The sequence below is a fragment of the Miniopterus natalensis genome, chromosome X (genome assembly GCF_054644295.1).
Source record: "Miniopterus natalensis isolate mMinNat1 chromosome X, mMinNat1.hap1, whole genome shotgun sequence".
NCBI lineage: Eukaryota > Metazoa > Chordata > Mammalia > Chiroptera > Miniopteridae > Miniopterus > Miniopterus natalensis.
In genome coordinates, this window is record NC_142103.1 from 82840015 (window position 1) to 82860267 (window position 20253).

Sequence of the window (20253 nt, forward strand, 5' to 3'; positions counted from 1 at the left end):
CCTTTCAGGGTTTACCCCATGCAAAGTTCAGGCTAATAAATGCATATAACCAGAATGGAATCTCCATACTAATTACAGGTTATTCTACAGAGAAGGAGGATCTTTTCAGATCCACTTATTTGGCAAACAGATCAACATATGCTTTTACTAATTTTTAAAGAATGATTCATTAAGAAGGAAAAAATACATCACAGATAATATATATTGTACCTATTCCTGAAATGCTCTTTCAATCAAGTATAAGGATTTCATACTTCAATATAAACCAGGGCATTGGGACCACTAAATGGTGTTGCATGATGTTATCTCTTCCCTAGATTGAGTGTATTCAATCCAGAGATGAAAGAAAGATTACATGCTCATCAGAAACAATGAAAGAAAGAATAAATGCTCATTTCCTTTTCTAAAAAAATGACATTTAGACTTTTGAAAACTCTGCTGAAACCTTTCTGCCTCTAACCTGAAGTAATATGAAAGTTCTATTTTTGCAGTCAACAATATATCTTGTTCATGATAAATGATGTAAGTTTCTGAAATTTCCATTTTAAAAATCCCACCCTTCAGCTTTTACGCTGCCCAATACTATTTTGATGGGGTGGGGTCAGTGGGAGCATGTATGGAGGAATGTGTCAGCATGTTAGGTAGTCTACTTCCAAGCCTTTGTGGAATAAGATAGAGTAGAAAAATATGTGTTTAAAACTTCTGCAATAGCCAAAGAACAAAACCAGAACACAGCAATTTGTAATGACTCTATTTATTAATACATGTATCACAAATGTTCACAATATCAATGCATTCTTGTTCGCATGCTAGAGGCATTATTTTTAAAGATCTTTTAAAAATATTTTGACATTGTTCCCCCTTCACACTCATTTTTTAATTGAGTTAATGATGTCCTCAATGTCTGTAATGTCAATGCAAAGAAAGTATACAGAAAGAAGTAAAATAACACAATAGCAATTAATTGGAGAAAAACAGGAGTAATATTATTTCCTTCATGTGAAGCAACAACTTAGCTTTGTAATACAGGTTTCAAGTGAGAGGTATAAGTGCACTAAACTGCCTCTACATACCCAGGCATGTAATAATAATGAGCAAGAAGGCCACCTAAAGCTCAACAATTTCCTTCATGTCTTTTCCTCCTCATGAACAATCACTGATGTATCTCTTTACATGTCCCAAGCATCCTGGAGAATGTAGGAAAGAGCCTTAGCAAAGGGAAAACCAAATTAGAGGAAATTAAGCCAAAAGAACAGATAGCTGTTTATCTCTATCAAGGGGTGTGGCATTTATCAATCATGATGAAGGGATAACAGGAGCCTCCCAAAAACATGCAGGGCCCAGGAGGCCAGTGATGGTGAGATAACCAGTCACCTACGATGAGCTGCAGTTGGACCAAATACAGATGGAGGAGCCTTGGGTGGGGTCCACTAGGACTAGATGCAGGGAATCTGGCTATACTCTGGCACAACAGGACTTCACAAAATGGAACACTACACATGATTTAGGCTGAAAGTCAGAATAGAGACTGTGTGGGAGTGTCAGTTGCACGCAGGGTAGGGGGTTAGGGGAATCAGGGTAGGTGTAATATGTACTGTGCTCTAACATTCTTTGGAAGTCTTTCAAGGATTGCTGCAGTTCCTTTTTAAATCAGGTCTCATATTCCGTCGTTCTTGAAAGACTAAGAGAGAGATTAAAACACATGAGTGACTCACCATTAATAAGGACTTAAAATAAGGTAACAAGCTAAAAAGAGCATTTATACATTTTCCGTAATATCGATTTCACATCTCCTCCCTAGCAACACAGAAATGAGGTTTTGGCACATGGGCTAGTGCCACCAAGATCAGGTAGTTAAGTGGCTGGGCAGTACCCTTACCCTTTGAAAGATAGTATGTGCCCCAAAGGGAGAAACCCGAAATTAAACACTCCCCACCACCACTCACCTTCCCCTTACACCATCTCATACTGGTTGGCTGTGATGAACCGGGACAGACAGCAGGCCAGCAGCATGCCAATCAACTGTTGCCAGGAAGAAAAATGAGAACAGGAATCTTAAGTCACTGAACTACACCCTGCTTTGACAGCCCCTCAAATACAATGTTTGACAACTGAAGGCTTTTGTACACAAATGGGGAAGAGCACTAGAGAAAAAGATCAAACCTGATTTCAGTTGTGTGATCTAAGACTTAGGGAGTTTAACTGCTGGTAGAGGACAAATGGAGGTTCTCGAACTCGCCATAAGGTTCTAGTTCACTCTGGTCATTCAAAAACAACTTTTGACATATAAGTAGTATTAAAATGTGTTCATATGTTATAAGAGTAATGAAAAAAATTAAGTATCACAGAATTAGTGAGATATATATTTTTAATGCCCAAATGCAATTCAAAACCATAAGCACATGCATTAGAAGATATCTCATCATAGTATAATACCCCAACCATACCCAGCTGACCAAATCATAGTCCTTTCCTTGAGACAATGAGATGCTATCCTTGACCAAGTGAGTTTGCCAGCGAAGAAGTAATAAAGTCATGGCCTGTGAGAGGTGGGGTTGGGGGCTGAAGGGAAAAGGGGGCCTTTAATTTCTCTTTGTCTCTCAACCATGTAGATATCTTAGGCCTAATTAGCCCATCTACCTACATTCAAGGTCCACCTCCTAGTTTTTCTGGGGCCCCAGAACAACCCATATCACCTCCTCAGAAGACCTCAATCGTCTACCTGTGTTTATGTCTTGACTTAAACTGTAGCATAGATGGATCTAATAAAAGCTGTTGTGATACTATAAAGACATCCTTTAAGCACACCTGTTTAGCTCACTGGAAATCAAGATTCTCTTTCCTGACTCTGGAGAATCAGTATGCTTTGGACAGGAACCCAAATGTACACTTGAGTCTGGAGGTCTGCAGCTTCTCTAAGCCAAATTGAGTCCCTTCTCCTTAAGCAACTGTCCACGTTTTATTGGATCAGAGGTGAGAATGACCTTTAGAGAGAATCTGGAACAGTGTCATTCCAAGTGTGGCCCCAAGACCAGCAGCATCAGCATCACCTAGTACCATGTTAGAAATGTTAATTCTTAGGCCCCACTCCAGACCTGCTGAATCAGATACTCTGGGCAAGTAGGGACTAGCAATTGGTGTTTTAACAAGACCTGCAGGTAAGAGAACCACTCATTCAGTCCATTTAGTCACCCTTATCTTACAGGTGAAATACCTGCAGCTAAACTGGGTCTCACTCTTGGTCAGGGCAACACCTGAACTCTGTTCTCCTGGATCTCCATCCATCCATGCTGGTACCAGTTCACCTGCCTACCTTTATTGCTGAAATCCCTGATTCTTATCTTCCTTTTTAAAATTAAAATTGTTCAATGGAATATGCAAACTATAACCTCTGTCAGGTAAGGAAAAATCACCACTTTATTGGACTTACCAACATCATTTTATGCCACAAAATGCATAGTATCATGCACGTACCATCAAATAGCCACAGGAACCACTGCTGTAACCTCCAGAATATTGTGCCAAATGAGAAACTCAAATCCCCTCCATGAGTGCAAGGAATTTGAACTTTACAGCTTTTCATTAGAACTTCCATTTTCCAGGACCAACACACACCAGAACACACTTGATACTCTCAAAAGTCAGATTCCAGTCAAAAAATAAGTATTAGAGGTATATAGCACATTTAGATATATCAAGTTATTTAATTCTTACTACCTCGCTGTGAAATATTACCATTGCAATTTTCCAGGTAAGAAAATGGGTTCAGGGAAAGTTAAAGAATCTCCCCAAACCACACAGGTAACTCACACAGAGTTGCAGATTCCATCCTCTTGCCCTAGCCAAGTATAGCCCTTTTCCCCAACCCTACTCCTAGGCCTAGACCCCTTTCATTTCCAGAATAACTCCTCTGTCTCACACCACCTTACATTGCATACTTCTGAGAGAGAGTTTTCAGTGGGTATCTCTTTATTTGATTTCAAGTTCCTAGACTTTCCTTCCTTTGTAAAGCTTATCACTTTAGTTTTTTTCTCCTTGACCTCATATGTGTTTTAAGCAACTTAAAATAGTCACTCCATTCCACGGTTTGCAATGCTCCTGGCCTCCATGGCAATTCATTAGTCACACAGCCAGAAGATGTTTTGGAACACTTAAATATTTCTTGTATCTAAAATCTCTGCCTTCAAGGAAATACAGTATGTCCCTCCATCTTTTTTTCTCCCCCCAAAACAGGAACAACATCATTCTTAAGCAATGGACATACTAACTTTCTCATAGAAGCAATAACTTTAAAAAATATGAGTAAAAATCAAAGCTGTTTGCTTTTAAGTTTACTATATTTTGTATTTCTGGTGCAAGAATATACCTCATTCTGTTTGCTCATAGAAGATGACAGATTTTTAAAAATTATTTTTTAACATCTACTAAGAAATTGATTTTCCAAAAAAATGTCCTGAACTGAGGCACATACACATACAAGCTTATGTGAAAACTATTTTAGATACATTGGCTTTGATTTTAGTGAATTCTAGTGCAAAATAAACAGAACAAAACTAGGATTTGGAACGTGTAGGTGTTTTGAATTACTCATGAGGTCACTGATTTCAAGTTTGCTATAGTGTTTTCATCATATTTGAGAGAAACCTTTGATTTCTCATTTCTATAAGTACCCAAGTTAAGGGATAGGGGGAAGCATCTTATACTTAATACCAATTATTACCAGATTATTTATAGGTACATAATGAAAAGCCTTTCAGCCTAAAGACATGTCCCCTTCCTCAGTTTGAGACATTACACAAAGCTTGCTTGCCATTAGACCCAATGAATCTGTAGACAGAAAGATATATCCTTATAAAAGTGAAACCTTTTTTAGGTTAAATATATGTAAAAAGTGCCTCAAAGAGAGCAGAGGTAGGCTCTATGGGATTCCAGACTGCCCTTCAGAAGCACACTGCTATGTATTAAGGCTGCAGTGTGTGGGCATTTGGACAAACTTCTGCTTTAAACCCTGGAGGGAGATGGGAACAGGAGAGCTTGTTATGCTGAAAACTCATCAGGACAGAGACCTAAGAGCAAATGTGGCCCTACCCCTGATGACTAAGGGGCAGAGAGAGGTCAGCAAACAAAGCTGTAAAGGCAACTTTCTTAACAAGAAAGTGACAAGCAATAGGTCAAAAATTTAGATCCATATAATGCCTGTGGAGATTTTATGTTAATGACTTAACTGAGAAACTAAATAAAACTTTCATGACTTCAGGAAAGTGCCAAGGAATCTGGCTAGAAATAAAACTGTATAAATGCTGTTAGGGACCATCTCAGGCCCTGAAAATATTAAGGGAATGCATAAATAGTTCTGTTAGCCTTATCAGGTCATGTCTTATCAAGGCTATCAACAGTTTTGTCCTGCCCTCTACATAGAAAAGGGAAACAAGTCCCAGAAAAAAAATTCCTGGCCAATAACGAGTCATCTCAGAAGCCTGTGGGCTCTGAGGGAGGCTCTGCAGTGGTGAAGGTCAGGGGATGGATGGGGAGGAGGATCTGTATTTTTTGATGAGTACTTTTTTCCTTATAATACCACAGATTCAAACCCTTTCATTATAAAGGCACAGAATAAGTCCCCTTTAGGTGCTACCTGAGACAAGAACAAGGGTGATGTTTAATACAGCAGACCAGGTGAAGAGGTCAGAACTGTAATCCTAGATTCCCAATCTCAAGCAAGCCATTCAAACCTCCCCTTCTGGAGAACAGCTGTACTGTCCCCACTCAGGACTATAACATTCCACTATGTAGGGGATTAATTCAGCCTAACAGCTTCCAAGTCTAGTGAAGTCCTATGTCTATTTACATTGGATATAGAAGTACTAAATACAGAGTCTCAGAGGACATCTATCATTACTACTACTACTATTACTACGCAAACACACACACACACACACACACACACACACACACACACACACACACACACACACACAGCAGAAGGCCAACCGAGTTGGGAAGTAGTGTTAAAAATGGAGCAATGCAAGTGTCCAGACTTAGAGGCCCTCACTCTTGGCTTCTATGCCATGTTGGGGTCAGGGAAGGTAATGCCCCTATGCTGTTTGTGTCTCCCCAAGACTTCTTGAGTAAAAGAGTAGCTCCCAAAAAAAGAGGGAGGAGGTACCCTGTCAAAATACACTCTTGTTGCAAATTTATAGGACAGTAGTACCTGCCCATCAAGTCTAGACAAATGGGCTCTTCCTTGAGAGGGTAAAAGCAGTAGGAATTTTTGGAGAGAAGTATTAAAGGTCTGCCAGAACCTTGCTGTCCAAAAACAAAACTCAAGTTTTTAATTTAGCTGAATTAGCTAATGGGGACAAAGTTTTTGCATAGTCTATTAAAAGGCTAGGCTCAGCTTAGTTTTCTTTGTACTTTATATCACCTTTAATTTCTGAGACAACAGATGTGCAAATCCATTTGTGCTAACAGATGATAGTGTGGAGGTCACAAGAGCAGGTCAGAAAAAGGACAAGGAGAAGGTGGAGGGCAGGTGAGAAAAGGTGAAGAGAGAGCGAGCTCTGTCCTTTCCTATGTACTCTGGTCTGTCTGTGGCCTCTGCTTAGTAGAGCTTGATTTACTATAGGAAAGCTAAGACATAGGCCAACATTTGCTAAGTTTTACTGTGACATGTGTCCTACAATTTTTGAACATGTATGGCTAAAGCTTTGGTTCTAGGTGATTGACCAGGATCAGTATGGCTGGTTCTATTCATAGGCATCTGGTAAGTGGCCACCACTGTCCCAGAGAGGCCCTGGATCTACTGGCATCTGGAATTCAACTGCAGCTTACAGGAACCCTGGGGCTTCTGGCACCATTAAAAGCTGCAGTTCCTAGCACATCTGGCTAATAAAAGACAACCATGGCTATTCCTCTCCCTGCTCCTAGCTAAGTATAACAAGACTCAAGTCTCTTCCCCACTGCATCTGTCTGGCCATGCAAGTGAATGGCACTGACTTTGCATGAAACTGGGCTTTGTGTTTTTGTTCTCTTATCCCCACAACTATGTGATACCTTATGAGACTTAAACTCTCTGCAGAGAGTTTCTGTTTGGGAGGTTCCTTGGAGCCAAGCTCCTTTCTCACTGCCTCAGAGGGCCACAGAGAAAACTCACCAATTCCCATGTTATGGATTTCTTCAAGGTAGAACAGAGAGATGAACACTCATCAGGCCAGGTAACCATTTGTCTAAGCACAAATCAGGTTCTTTATGACTTGGGTCACCTCACTAATGAAAATAGGATTATTACTTCACTCCCTCATGGCCACATGGGAATATTTTTGGATGATAAGATCTTTCATCCATGAGATTCCAGGTTATTTGAGGCTCTCTTCTCCCCATGCAGACTACTGGCATCATGTCCCTTTATGATTCTAGGATAGCCATTAGGGGAGACTTCAGCATATTCCTTCCTCAAAAGGAACAGTTCACCTCAAATGCCCAGCATAAACCTTTCCTGTAGGTGGGTGTGAACCTGACTCTGCACATACATGTTTAAAGTAAACTGTATGTGCAAGCTGTCAAGTGAATCCTGCACATCTGCGTTGGACACGTGGTCTGGGGTCCTTTAAAATGCCCCTTTGGCCATTAAAGATATGTTACTGAGATGTTATTACTGAAATATGATAGCAACCAGAAGAAAGTCCTGCGCAACAACTTCCTCTGAAATGTCTCTGGAGACTGAACTAATTGGCCCTGTTTGTGACATCACTCTGGTTTGTCTGTGTGTGGGTGTATTGAGGTTTAACTCACTTCATGAGCTGCAAAAAATAAAGCATGGTCTAAGAATTTTGGAACTATCACAAGAAATACACACTCCTATTGGCTGAGGCCACATGCTCTTGTGAAATGAAATGTCAGGCAGGTTTTTGAACCTGCTTGGAAGAAAGCTTTTGACTTACCTAAGGCAAAGCCCTCTGTTTGTAAAAACTACCTGGCTAATGTTCAATTCCTTGATCTAAGTGACAATCACACGGGTATATTCATTTTGTGATAATTTATTAAACTGTATACTTATAAGTTATGTACTTTTCTGCATACGCCATATTCCAGTAAAAAGTTTTAGACTTGAATAAGATCAAAGTGAATCTATATTGCTCAGCAGGAAGGAAAGAGGTACAGAGGGGTGGGGAAAAAGTAATTATAGTCTGAGAGAGCCAATATAGAATTCAGGCAGGTGAAATTAGAGTCGTGGACACATTGCTGAAATAACACTAATTAGGCTTTGTTGAAAAAATGATTTGTTTGTCTGAAAAAATTCTAAGTAAAACATAACATGTTTATTTGGTTAAGTATACATGCCAATCTTTTCACCATAGTAATATATATAGCAACAATATATCATTCAGCCAGGAGATCAGAAGCCTATGGGACAGTACACTGCCTGATGGAGGTGGACAAAATTTTAGATTTGGTTTAATCTTGTTCCATCCTTGAATATGATGCAACAAGATCTCCCCAACTCTCATCCCTTGCCTGGGTGATTTTAAAGTAAATCCAGCATATAGACAGTTGACTCTTGAACAACACAGTGGTTGGGACACCAACCCCTGCATAGTCAAAAATCCACGTACAACTTTTGACTCCCCCCAAATTTAAATTTACCCTCAGTATTCACAGGGGATTGGTTCCAGGACCCCCTGCAAACACCAAAATCCTAGGATGCTCAATTCTATATAAAAAGGCTTAGATCAATGCATACAATCAGCCCTTTGCATCCACAAACTCCAAACCTAGAGATTAAAATAATGATCACAAAATGAAGTCGGCTAAATTTAGGCTTTCTTTAAAGTGAAGGATCTCATGCATAATCTATAGGAATTAAGAACAGAAAAGGGATAGGTCAACCAGGAAAAAAGCTTCCCCCCAAATCCAGATCAGCCATTTGATGTTTGGAGTTGTTTATGCTCCAATTAAGCCAGCATTTTGGTTCAGTTAACCTCCATGTGACCTACAGAAGAAGCAAGTTGTTTTTCTGGAGCTAGTCATTAATTGAACTGTAACCAATATTCCCTTGACGGCAAAACTTCATTTAAGTTGAAAAAGAAAAATCAATAAACAGATGACCTGAGGACTAATGAGTATGGAGGTCTGACCCCATCTATCAGCCTTTCACAAGGCACAGGGAGGCTGGCAGAATCTGGAGACCAGGGAAGGAAAGGAGAGCGGGAGACAGGGGAAAGGCTTGACTGGATCACACAATTATGTAGGCTACCTGGGAGAATGCTATTCCAAAAGCCACTCCAGCGATGATTCCCATGTTAGTCTCCATGAAACTGGTCACCAGATCATAACAACCCTAGATACAGAGAGAGACAATCTCAGAGACAAGTTTTACCAGGCCAGACTGGATAGCATTAACTTTTGTAACTCACTCTAGGAACTTACCACCATTCTTTTTACACTTAAAAAAATAATGAAAAATTTCAAATATACAAAAAAGTATACAGAGTAGTACAATGAGCCCCCATATGAACCTTTCTCTAACATTACAATTAGCATATGGCTAATCTTGTTTAATTTAAATCTCCCCAACTCTCATCCCTTGGCTGAGTGATTTTAAAATAAATCCAGCATATAAACAGTTGACCCTTGAACAACACAGTGGTTGGGGCACCAACCCCTGCATAGTCAAAAATCCATGTATAATTTTTAACTCCCCCAAAACTTAAATTTACCCTCAGTATTCACAGGGGATTGGTTCCAGGACCCCCTGCAAACACCGAAATCCTAGGATGCTCAAGTCCCCTTGTTGCAGAACAGATGTTCACCTTACAGAAAGACCAAGAGGCACTCAGAGGCTCGGGTTTCAGGAGGTTTATTTTACACCAGTGGGCCCAGAGGAGGCCAAGTCCAAAGTCGTTGCCCAGAACACGATTGGGCAAGGAGTTTTACATGGGACATGCTTCCGCCTACATTAAGGTAGGAGGGCGGGGCTAACCTATCTAGTTTGGCCCAGGTGGGAAAGTGGAAGGGTGCAGGAAGGTGAAGCCAGGGGAAGGGTGGGGGGTACGACACTGTTGGCCATTTTAGACCGAGTTTTCCTTTATCACCCTATAAAAAAAAGGCTTAGATTAATGCATACAATCAACTCTTCTTCGTACCCACAAACTCCTAACCATGGTAAAAAACAGTACAGGTATTTAGAAAAAAAAATTCTGTATATATGCAGACCCACACAATCAAACCCCTATTGTTCAAGGGCTAACTGTATATTCATCCACAAATATTTCAGTAGTAGAATTAAATTTAGCAATAAATCTGTAAGATCTATGAAGCAAACACTATAGAGATACAGAAGTAGACTTGAACAGATGAAAATGCATTTCATATCCTTGAACAGGAAGACTCAGAATCATAATCATAGTTAATAGCATTTTGACAAAAAATGGCAAAATTTTGGATAAAGTGAAATCATCTAGTCAGAGGGAGGTGTCTAAATGCCTGCCAACTTTATTGTGTTTTAGGGTCCTTCCTAAGGAGACTATTAAGTTTGGGGTTTTTTTAATAGGGAAAACCTATGGTCTAGAGTCATTCCCACAAGTTTATTGTATGCCCTTGAACAAGTAGCTTCTCCTTTCTGGATGTCAGCATCTTTACCCATAAAATAAAGGGTATTTTCCTTTAACATTCTATGAAATCTTTAAATGTTGTGATTAAAACCAACACCATTTTTGCCAATTTTGATGTTGGTTTAAAACTTAACCACCTTTCTTTAAAATAAATGATCTGGTTGGAGTTCAACAATGTTGCTAAAAAAGTTTTTCATTGTTTTTCTGGATTACATTTTATCAACCTAGTACAGGTAGGAAACACCAAATGTTGTACATCACCCATATTGCAAAGGCAAAAACTCACTCTTCCTTGTTAAAAGCATCACAGGTCAAACAGCAGGGGGTAGAGGAAGGAAGATGGGAGGGAGGGAGGGAGAAGGAGAGAGAGAGTGAATTTATATGTATATTCATTTGGAACTGGGCCAAATCAACCTAGACTTCTGACATATTCAGCTTTTTGGAAGACTTGGTCGTTTTCTAGTTTTCTGGAAAAAAAACTTCAACTGTGAAAAATCAAGATGTTAATTTCATAACAGAGTAAGAGGAATTTTTGTTTATCAAGAAAGGCACACTGAATTGTCATAACATCTAAAAAACCAAAGAAACGTGTCTCCCCTTTTTAAACTCAAAATTTAACAATTTAACATTTCTCATAGCTTGTAAAAATTCTGCCAAAGCTATGCTTGCTAATAAGTGATATTTTATGGATTCACAGTCTGTTTGCAGAGAAAAAAGATGCATTAACTTAGCAACAGTGCTTTGACACATATTTTCAATGCAATGGACAAACTATTCTCCTCAGTAAATATACTCCTGACATAAATTTGAAGATCAGGGCGCAGGTAGGAAAGGAAATACTTTATTGCCATGGGGAGTTTTGAAATTTGATTCTCTTTATAGTAGAAGCTTGCTTGCTGATTTCATTTTTACTAATGAGACTATATATCACACTATTTTTCAAAAGACAGCGGAAGGGAGAGTAGTTTTGGTTAGGAAGAATTCAAATTGAGAGGGAAGTGAATATTCTAACCATTTCCCAAATGATAGTAGCTAAAACAGTGTTTTTGCTGGTCATCATTACTGGATCTTCTCCCCACAGCGATAGTTGAAGGTCAGGTAGAGGAATGAAATTCACACCAGCATCAGTATTAGGTTGGCTCAAAATATGGAAACACAAACCCAGTAATAAAAACTAGAGAGAAGTGAGGTGGGTTATTATTTTATTCTGCAAAATAATTTGGCAAAGACTTTTCTTTCCTGTGAACTCCAATTCTACACGTAAGCTGAAGCTGAAGTATGATTTCTATTCCATTTTAGGAGATTTCAGTCAACCACATTATTTTCAAGTAAGCCCACCACAACCAGAAAAATGAAATAGGTGCCTGGCATTAGTACAATTCTGGAGAAATTGTTCTCTCTAAACATTGCTCCTCAAAATAGGATTCTTCCATGAACAGCAGCAGCACCTGCTAATTTGTTAGAAATGCAGATTCCAGGCCCCACTCCAGACTTACTGAATTACAATCTGTGAAATCCCTAGGTTATTTGTTTTTCATTGATTTTTAATGAATGTTAATATCTCCATGTTTCATATGCCTATTAAAGCCTGAGAAGCACTACACTATAAGAAAAGTTCTCTCCCTATTTTTTACTCAAAATAAAAAAGTAAATTAATTAATTATATCAGGAATAAGGTTACTTAAAATGAGAAGATGGAAGTGATTTAGCTTCCTTGTTGTTTAAACAATACAAGACCAAGATTGAAATAAATGCTTTCCATCTCTGAATTGAGCTCTGTTCTTTACCATGTGGACTCACAAGTCCATTTTTCAGGTCACAGAATAGAGCTGCAGAAGGCAAGAACTGTTTTGATACACAACCACAGGCCATGTTTACATTCCACAAAAAGTTCTCCACTAAATCTTGATCTTATCACCCACAATAATCTCTTTAATTTCCTAAAATGAAACCCTGGTTGCCAGGTGCGATGTAAACCTACAGAAGCCTGCTAAGTGTCCTAGGAAACACCCAGAAACAGAACAGGTAATTTGCTGACCCTCTCAGCACATCTAAATCAATACAGTCACCAATGGAAAACATCTATAAGTGGCAGATTTTCAATATCATTAGTAGACAGCTAGTTCCAGACAGGTTTTAGGAAGCTGTGTCTTGGTAGCTGCCAACAAGAATAACTCTCTCTTCTTCTTGTCCTTGCTCTTTAAAAATGTCAATGAAGCCCTGGCTGGTGTGGCTCGTTTGGTTGGGCATCATCCCATGCACGAAGAGGTCAGAGGTCATCAGTTTGATTCCCAGTCAGGGCACAGGCCTGGGTTGCTCTATCCCCAGCAGGGGGTGATCGACGTTTCTCTCTCTCTCTCCCTCTCCCTTCCTCTCTCTCTAAAATCAATAAAAACATATATTTTTTTAAAATGTCAAGAAATTCTTATGGAGGACAGACTCAGTCAATACTATTAGCCAACTGAACCTGCAGACATTTCATCATCCTGCTAACAGAACCAAAATAAAGTCTGTCTCCCAAACAAAACAATAAATGTCCTGTTTAACTGTTCTCACCTCCTTCCTGCTCTCTCCCAGTTATTTGTACAAGGTAGGTTTCTCGTGCTGTCAAATAAGAGCCAGAGTTATCTTCCTGTGCTATCAGAGCAGAGGGTTCAAGATACCAAAGAATCTAAAGGGATTTACAATGCATTTATTCTATATAACAGTATTCCATATTACTAGAATATGGCAGTGCTTAAGCTTTCTGGGCAAGTGAGTCTGGAGAGGGGAGGGTTCTAACCTCTGTGAGCATCTACTATTACTATCTCCACCCCATCCTCATCTCCCACCTTCTATAGATGAGTCCTCTGAGACTCTGACCTGAGAAGTAATTTGTCTCAGAGTTTCCTTCATGTAGGCATTAAATGAGAATATCTAATGAAACTCAGTAGACAAATTTCAGCTTTTACTTACTTTTTCTCCTCTTAGGGAGCCAGGATAAAGTATATATAAGGAAAGTGAGAGAGAAGTTAAGGTGCCCAGGAAAAAATAAAGCAGGATTATGAGGGGGAGGTGGGGAATGAGCTCAATTTGTAGATCATCAATGAAAAGAAAAAAATGCTATCTTATCATCCTTCCTGGAAATAATTATAAAGACTATAGAGATGTACTACAGGATATGCCTCTAAACTTGCTTTTGAATACTAACAAAAGATCCTTCCTAGGAGGACTGGCTGCATTATTTCTAATAGCAGCCACAATGTGGTAGAGTAGAAGTCAAACTTCACCATAATTGTCATGACATTTATATTACAAGTAATATTGAACATTATAGTTAACATTTATTGTGCCATTACTCTGTGCCAGGCACCATGCTTCGATACTTTATCTCATTCAATCCTCATTCAATCCTAAGGGGCAGGAATTATTATCTCCATATTACAGATGAGAAAAAAACAAGACTGAGAAAGGTTAAGTAACTTGATTAACATCACATGACCAGCAAGTGGCTGGGCCAGAATTTAATCTGGAGTCTGACTTGAGACCCCATGCTCTGGACTTCTAGACCCTCATCTTTCACAAAAAAAAAGAGGAAGTTTGGGTGTAAAAAAAAAAAAGACTTTTATCAAAGTTTGAGGGTTGCTGCTTCTACAAACAACCTCCCGAGGCTCTGGTATGCCAATATCTCCCTACCATAAAGCACTTCTTGCCTTTTATAAGTCTGAGTACCCACCATGTACTGAGTAAGCTTGGCACTTCATAAAATGGCAGCATACTGGCATGTATAGGTGCTCAGTGGGGATGTCCAGGAAGAAAGCAGAAGTTACCTTGATGAGAGGTAAATGGGCCTCAAATTTTGGGTTCGTAAGAAAATTCCAGTAGTAACAGATGCCCTCTTATCCAAGACAAGAAGCTGTCAGTGCTGAACATCTTAGTTCCCCACTCCAATAGCAAAGTCAAAAGCTCACCATGACAAAACGAGCTTCTAGAATGGCAACAATGCCTTATAGTGCTTATGCTACAAATACCAACATTAAATGGGTAAAATACAGAAACCAATCTCTTAACATTCTAATCTTGAGAGAATGGCTATCTCTTATGAATTATTCAGTAGTTGGCCCAGATCACATAAAATTTTGAAGACCAGCCCAGCCGGGCATGGCTCAGCGGTTGAGCATCGACCTAGGATCCAGGCGATCGGGGTTCGATTCCCGGTCAGGGCACATGTCCGGGCTGTGGGCTCAACCCCCAGTCGGGGGCATGCAGGAGGCGGCCAATCAATGACTCTCTCATCACTGATGTTTTTATCTCTCTCTCTCCCTCTCCTTTCCTCTCTCTGAAATTAATAAAGATATATTTTTAAAAAAAGAATTTTGAAGACCATAGAAGACTATAATTTTATCTTAGTAAGAAAAGAAAATTTACCCAATAGCCATATAACCACAGGTAAACTCAATAGTATGGTTTTATTCTCCCTCTTATTTACCAAAGTATATTTTCTATCTGGAATTTCTCTAAACATTTAAGAATATAGATAGCCTTCACATGCACTTGTATCATGTCTTTAACATATTCTCTGTAAAGTGGAATACAGAATTGATATTCCTTTTCTCTGACTACTGAAATTTTATATTCCTCAATTCCACTACATACTAAATTTCAAATATCTTTTAGCTAGTTTTTTTCCTCTCTCTAATTTCTTTTGGAGTCAGGATGACGGTGAGTTGAATTGGAGTTGTTGATTTATTTTCCTATAACAGTGAACTCCCTAAAATAAAGGCAGATGCTGCCTGTCAACTCTACTCCCCTTTCCTACTAAAGACTAACACCTAGCTGCAAAAAATTTCATGTTTAGAAGATATGTTAAGCAGAAGAAAGACACCCAGAAAGAAGAAAGCCAGCATTCCCTGTCTGACATCAGCATCAGGGTTAGCAGAAACCACTTGCTAAACCTTCATAACTATGCCTGGTAGATTCTTGCTGAGAGAGGAATGTGCGGCTTAGCTGAGTCACAGCTTTCTCCTTAGAAGTGGGGAGCCTCAAGTGCCTCTCCCAGGCAATAAAGTACCACAAAGGCAGATTCTTGACTCCTTTCTAGACTACCATTTCTAACCTACTTGTCATAATCTCACAGAAACACAATAGCTCTCCCCAAACATTCACCACTTGATCCCATTAGGACTGAAAGGAAGCAAGTACCTTCTGGTAAACTTTGGTGGCGGCCACGGTCAGATTGTGCAGATCCTGGGGATTACAATCAGTGTCATTCATGCAGCAACTTGGGGGGATGCCATGCTCTGGGAAGTAGGAGCTGGTGCTCCAGTTGGTGTAGTTCTGCACACCACAGCAGCTCAGCTGTTAATAGGGAACAGAAAAGAATCAAAGTGTGGCAGATCAAAGACTGTGCGGTCTTCTCACTCCCTGTCCTGCAACTTTTAAAATAGAAACATGAGTCAACAGACACAGCTTTGGTGAGTACAGGTGAGCTGAAGCTCCACTAACAATTACCCTCACTGGGAAGCCCATTTGAACTCAGTGAAGGAAGTTAGTCCTAGGTGACTGGTCCTGTTGGCTTTCTTACAACCTCCTTGAAGCAAACCAGTGACCTGGTTATGCATCAAAATCACCTGTGTGAGCTGGGTGCTGTTAAAGGTCTACATGTATATAAATCAACTCAATCAGGACTGCCGATGGGGAAGCCAAGGCAAAAATTATTTTAAAAAGCTCTTCAAGTGATCTATGCTAATAAGTAAAATAAATGGTCTTGAGGGGGAAGGAAGAGGCACACAGAGGTAGAAAGAGAGCTGGTGTTGCTAAACTATAGCTGACCACTTGCCTGGTTTCATAAATCAAGTTTTATTGGGACACAGCCAGGTCTCTTTATGTGTTATCTATGGTGGCTTTTGTGCTACAGAGGCAGTACTTGTGACAGAGCCTACATGACCTTCAAAGCCTCAAATAGTCACTGTTTGACCTCTTACAGAAAAGATTTGCCAACCGCTGACATAAAGAATATTAAAGTAAACAGAGAAAAATATAATTAATTAGTGAATCTGGGTAAAAGGTATATAGTTCTTTGTACAACCCTTACAATTTTTCTAGATAAGTTTGAAATTTTATTAAAAAAAAATTAATCCCCCAAATTAAAATATTGCTTCTGAAGTAAAACAAAAAATACCTCAATACCAAAAACCTCCCTGATGGGATAAAACCATTTTTGCCTTGTGATCCTGCTGGGCATCAGGCTTCAGCACTAGCATCTGCCCTCCTGAGTGCCTCTAGGCAGGAAACTTCTATTTTCCTCATATCCTTTGTAAAGCACTGGGAAGTTTGGGCCATTCACACACCTAACAGACCCTCAGTTTCTTCTAGGTCCGCTCTCCATCCCCACTTGTGACACTATGCTGCTCAAGCCTGTGAAGGCAGTTTACTTGAGTTCTTCACCCAGACTAAAGACAACTTCTAGAATGCCAACCTTTGGGAGCCAACTCTAAGCTAGGCTATCATACACTCACTGCCTACCTCCTTTCCAAGGCTTCAGATTTTAAGGTCAAACTTGCTTTCCTTGGAATGCTCACAATCCTTACTTATAAAAAGCAAACCAGAGCCAGTGATGCTTCTTTATACTAATTACCTGGATAACTGGACCTGGACAAATACTGGATGTCAACCCTTGGTAACGGAAAGGGACTGGAAGTTGGAGAATGAGAATCAATAGCAGCACACAAGTCTAAGGCCAGGCCTCACACGCAGTTGCCAGCCCCATCTCCTTCCCTGCAACTTACGCTGCGCTGCACATGGTCGACTGCCTGGCTCCTCTCATCATTACCATTGTAATTTTGCATGGCATCCAGGTAAGTCCTCAGGAAGGTGTCCTTGATCTATGGAAGACCAGGAGAAACAGCTTTACAAATCTAAAATTTTACATGTAAATTAAAAACAAAAAGTTGTAGGGGTTTTGGATCATGACTGTCTTTTCTCCCTTTCATTCACTACCAGGCAAAGCAGCAGGGTTCCTCACTACTGGGGTGTGGATTTTATCCCCAGTGGCAGGGGTGGCCCCCGGGGGCTCTGGTAGAGGAAAAGAGAGCACAGACTGCTTTGGGGAAATCTAGCACTTTGCCTTTGGGCGGGCCACAACTAGTTTAGCTTGCCTTTGAAGTCACAGAAATCCTATTATATAGATATATACTTGAACTTTGCTGAAGTGGCTATCTTAAAAGGAGTATTTTATCTATATTGAAGGCCACTGCTTTAAAGCAAGGTGGAGAATCATTTTATGTAATAGCTATGTAAAGAAACAAAGTAAGGATCAACAACTAAGTTTTCAAGTTTGGCAAAATTCCTGCATTTAGAAATTTATTGGCACTTCAGCCCAAATTATGTGACATTTGGAAAATGGCAGTATCATTGGAGATGCCAGGTAGCCTATATGCAACCTTTACACATTTCAAGAGGTTTCAAATTTTCTCCTCTCAAAGACCCTTTAACTGAGCACTCCACTTTGTGTATACTCACCTCATGACGAAACACAAATCCTGAAATACCAGCTACGAGCTCAGCCAGGAACACCAGGGACAGAAACATGGCATACTGAAAATCAAGTGGATAAGGACAAAGTCAAATATGTCAAGATTAAGAAAAGTTTCTTTGTGGTGGGTTACTTCTTGTCAGGGAGAATTAGACAAATTCTTCTATTGTCTAGACAAAGTTTAGGAAAAGTTTAAAAATACTCTTCTCCAGATTCACCCACATGAGCCTCAATATAGGAATGTGTCTGTTTAATATGAGGAAGCATTTTGGGGCAGACATGCTGAGGAGAGCTCATCAAGGGACTAGTATCATACCTGTCAGCTTGGCTTGAACAGGAGAAATCTAGAAGGGCTTTCTACAACTAAGCTATCCACTATTTTTAATGTTAGAATCCTTGAGCTAGAAAGTACTCTGGAGGTTACAAGGACACATTTCTACACTGTCTGGGAGTACTTCATACCAACCTTCCTCTTTATGCACCCTTCATCCAGCATTTGCAAGCCTAGCTCTACCTACCCTCCCCTTACAGCTCATTTAGTTTTCAAACTGTTTCAACTGCTGGAAAGACTTCCTTTCTCCTGGCCACAGTCTGCCTACTTCTAACTTCCACTCACTGATGTTGGATCTGCTTTCAGGAGATGTAAGAACCAGCCTTCTATACAACAGGCCTTTTTATGTGTGAACACAGCCATCGTGTGACCCTGCTGCTTTTCTCCATTCAGGCAAATCTTTCCAGTTTCCTTAAGCATGTCTCATATGAAATGGGTTCAAAAACTCTTCCTTTGGAATTGTATCCCTCCCATTCTTACAGAAAGACCAGAATATGCACAGGTTGACCTCCTTCCTCAATATGGTGGTCAGGTCCAAATATAGCATCTACAGCAATGGCCAGTGGGCTACCTACCTCTCTTGTTCTGCACACTACGTGGAGTTAATAGATTTTTAAAAAGCAAATATGCTACACTACACCACTGACTAACAATGTTTGCTGGCACCTAAAACCTCTAGTGCTTCTTGCTCATTTCATGCTTCCTGTACTTTCTAAGTTGATTTTGTGTGTGCACGTATGCATGCCTAAGTTCAGGGATATTACATGGTACTTATGAGACATTAAGGGTTTCCATTTTTGTGACTTTGAAAAGCAGATAAAAGGAAAGATAAACTGATTCCTTTCCTACAAGGTATATGTCCTGCAATCTGCTTGTTCCCATCTCAAAAATATGTAAAAGTCCTCAATATTAGAAATGGCCTTAGATGATGCTGTGGAATTTAGGTAGACTGCATGCGGCAATATGATTTACTTGTAACGTGTACACATGTCCTGTAAAGTATACATATATACACAGAATCATAAGTTATTTTTCTCAGATAGTGGTACATATATTAAAAGGAAGATATATTGGCTTAAAAAGCCAGTTTCATGTGAAATATTAACAAAAATCTCTACTCACACTTAAAGCACAGCCACTAAAATATCAAACACACAGTTATGAGTATAATGCTCCACGTACACAACTTCTATCTCTTGACTTGTTACAAAATACAATTAGAAGCTCATTTGACTCTAAGGAGTCTCAGACCAGCCTTGACCTCACCAGAGGCCCTCCTAGGTTTGAGTCCTAGGCTTTCTGTGAAAGAACTCTTAGGAAAGAGGCAGCCTCTCTAGGCCTCCATGAAGTGAAAATAGTTATTTTCAGTTGTTTTGCAATTAATGAGGTTAAATGAGGACTGTAAAATTCTAGACTGACAGTTAATCAAGTGACTTCCTCTCATCAGCAAGATCAGCAATTTCCTGTCTTTGGGAAGTTTTCTGCTGCCAGGACCTTCCAGAGAACAGCTCCTTCTCCTTCACAAGGCATTATCCAAAAGTCTATTGGGAAGAGCTTGTGCTAAATACAGGTGGTAGGGTTCAAGTTTTCCTCAAATGAAAATACCATAGTAAAATACATCTTGGCTCTGGAAAAAGACATAGATGGGTTCCAATCCCAGCTCTCCACATATTAGTTGTGTGAACCTTGGCAGGTTATTTAACCTCAAAGTCTTTATCCTGTAATGAAAATACAACCTATACTTCACAGTGGTGGGGAATAAATGTAGTATGCACCCAGGATAGCATCTGGCAGGTAAAAGG

At 39.8% G+C, this 20253-nt stretch overlaps 1 protein-coding gene across 1 annotated transcript in view; it reads right to left on the bottom strand.

Annotated features, from left to right (window-relative positions):
* Positions 1–432: 432 nt before the first annotated feature.
* Positions 433–20253, bottom strand: part of TSPAN7 (tetraspanin 7) — a 122749-nt gene continuing 102928 nt past the window's right edge. Inside the window, exons 3-8 of the mRNA XM_016197027.2 lie at positions 18108–18182; positions 17375–17470; positions 15789–15944; positions 9251–9334; positions 1947–2022; positions 433–1681 (exon numbers count right to left, since the gene is read on the bottom strand). Coding sequence (XP_016052513.1) covers positions 1954–2022; positions 9251–9334; positions 15789–15944; positions 17375–17470; positions 18108–18182 — 480 coding nt within the window. The 3' untranslated portion in view covers positions 433–1681; positions 1947–1953. The remainder of the gene's footprint in view (positions 1682–1946; positions 2023–9250; positions 9335–15788; positions 15945–17374; positions 17471–18107; positions 18183–20253) is intronic.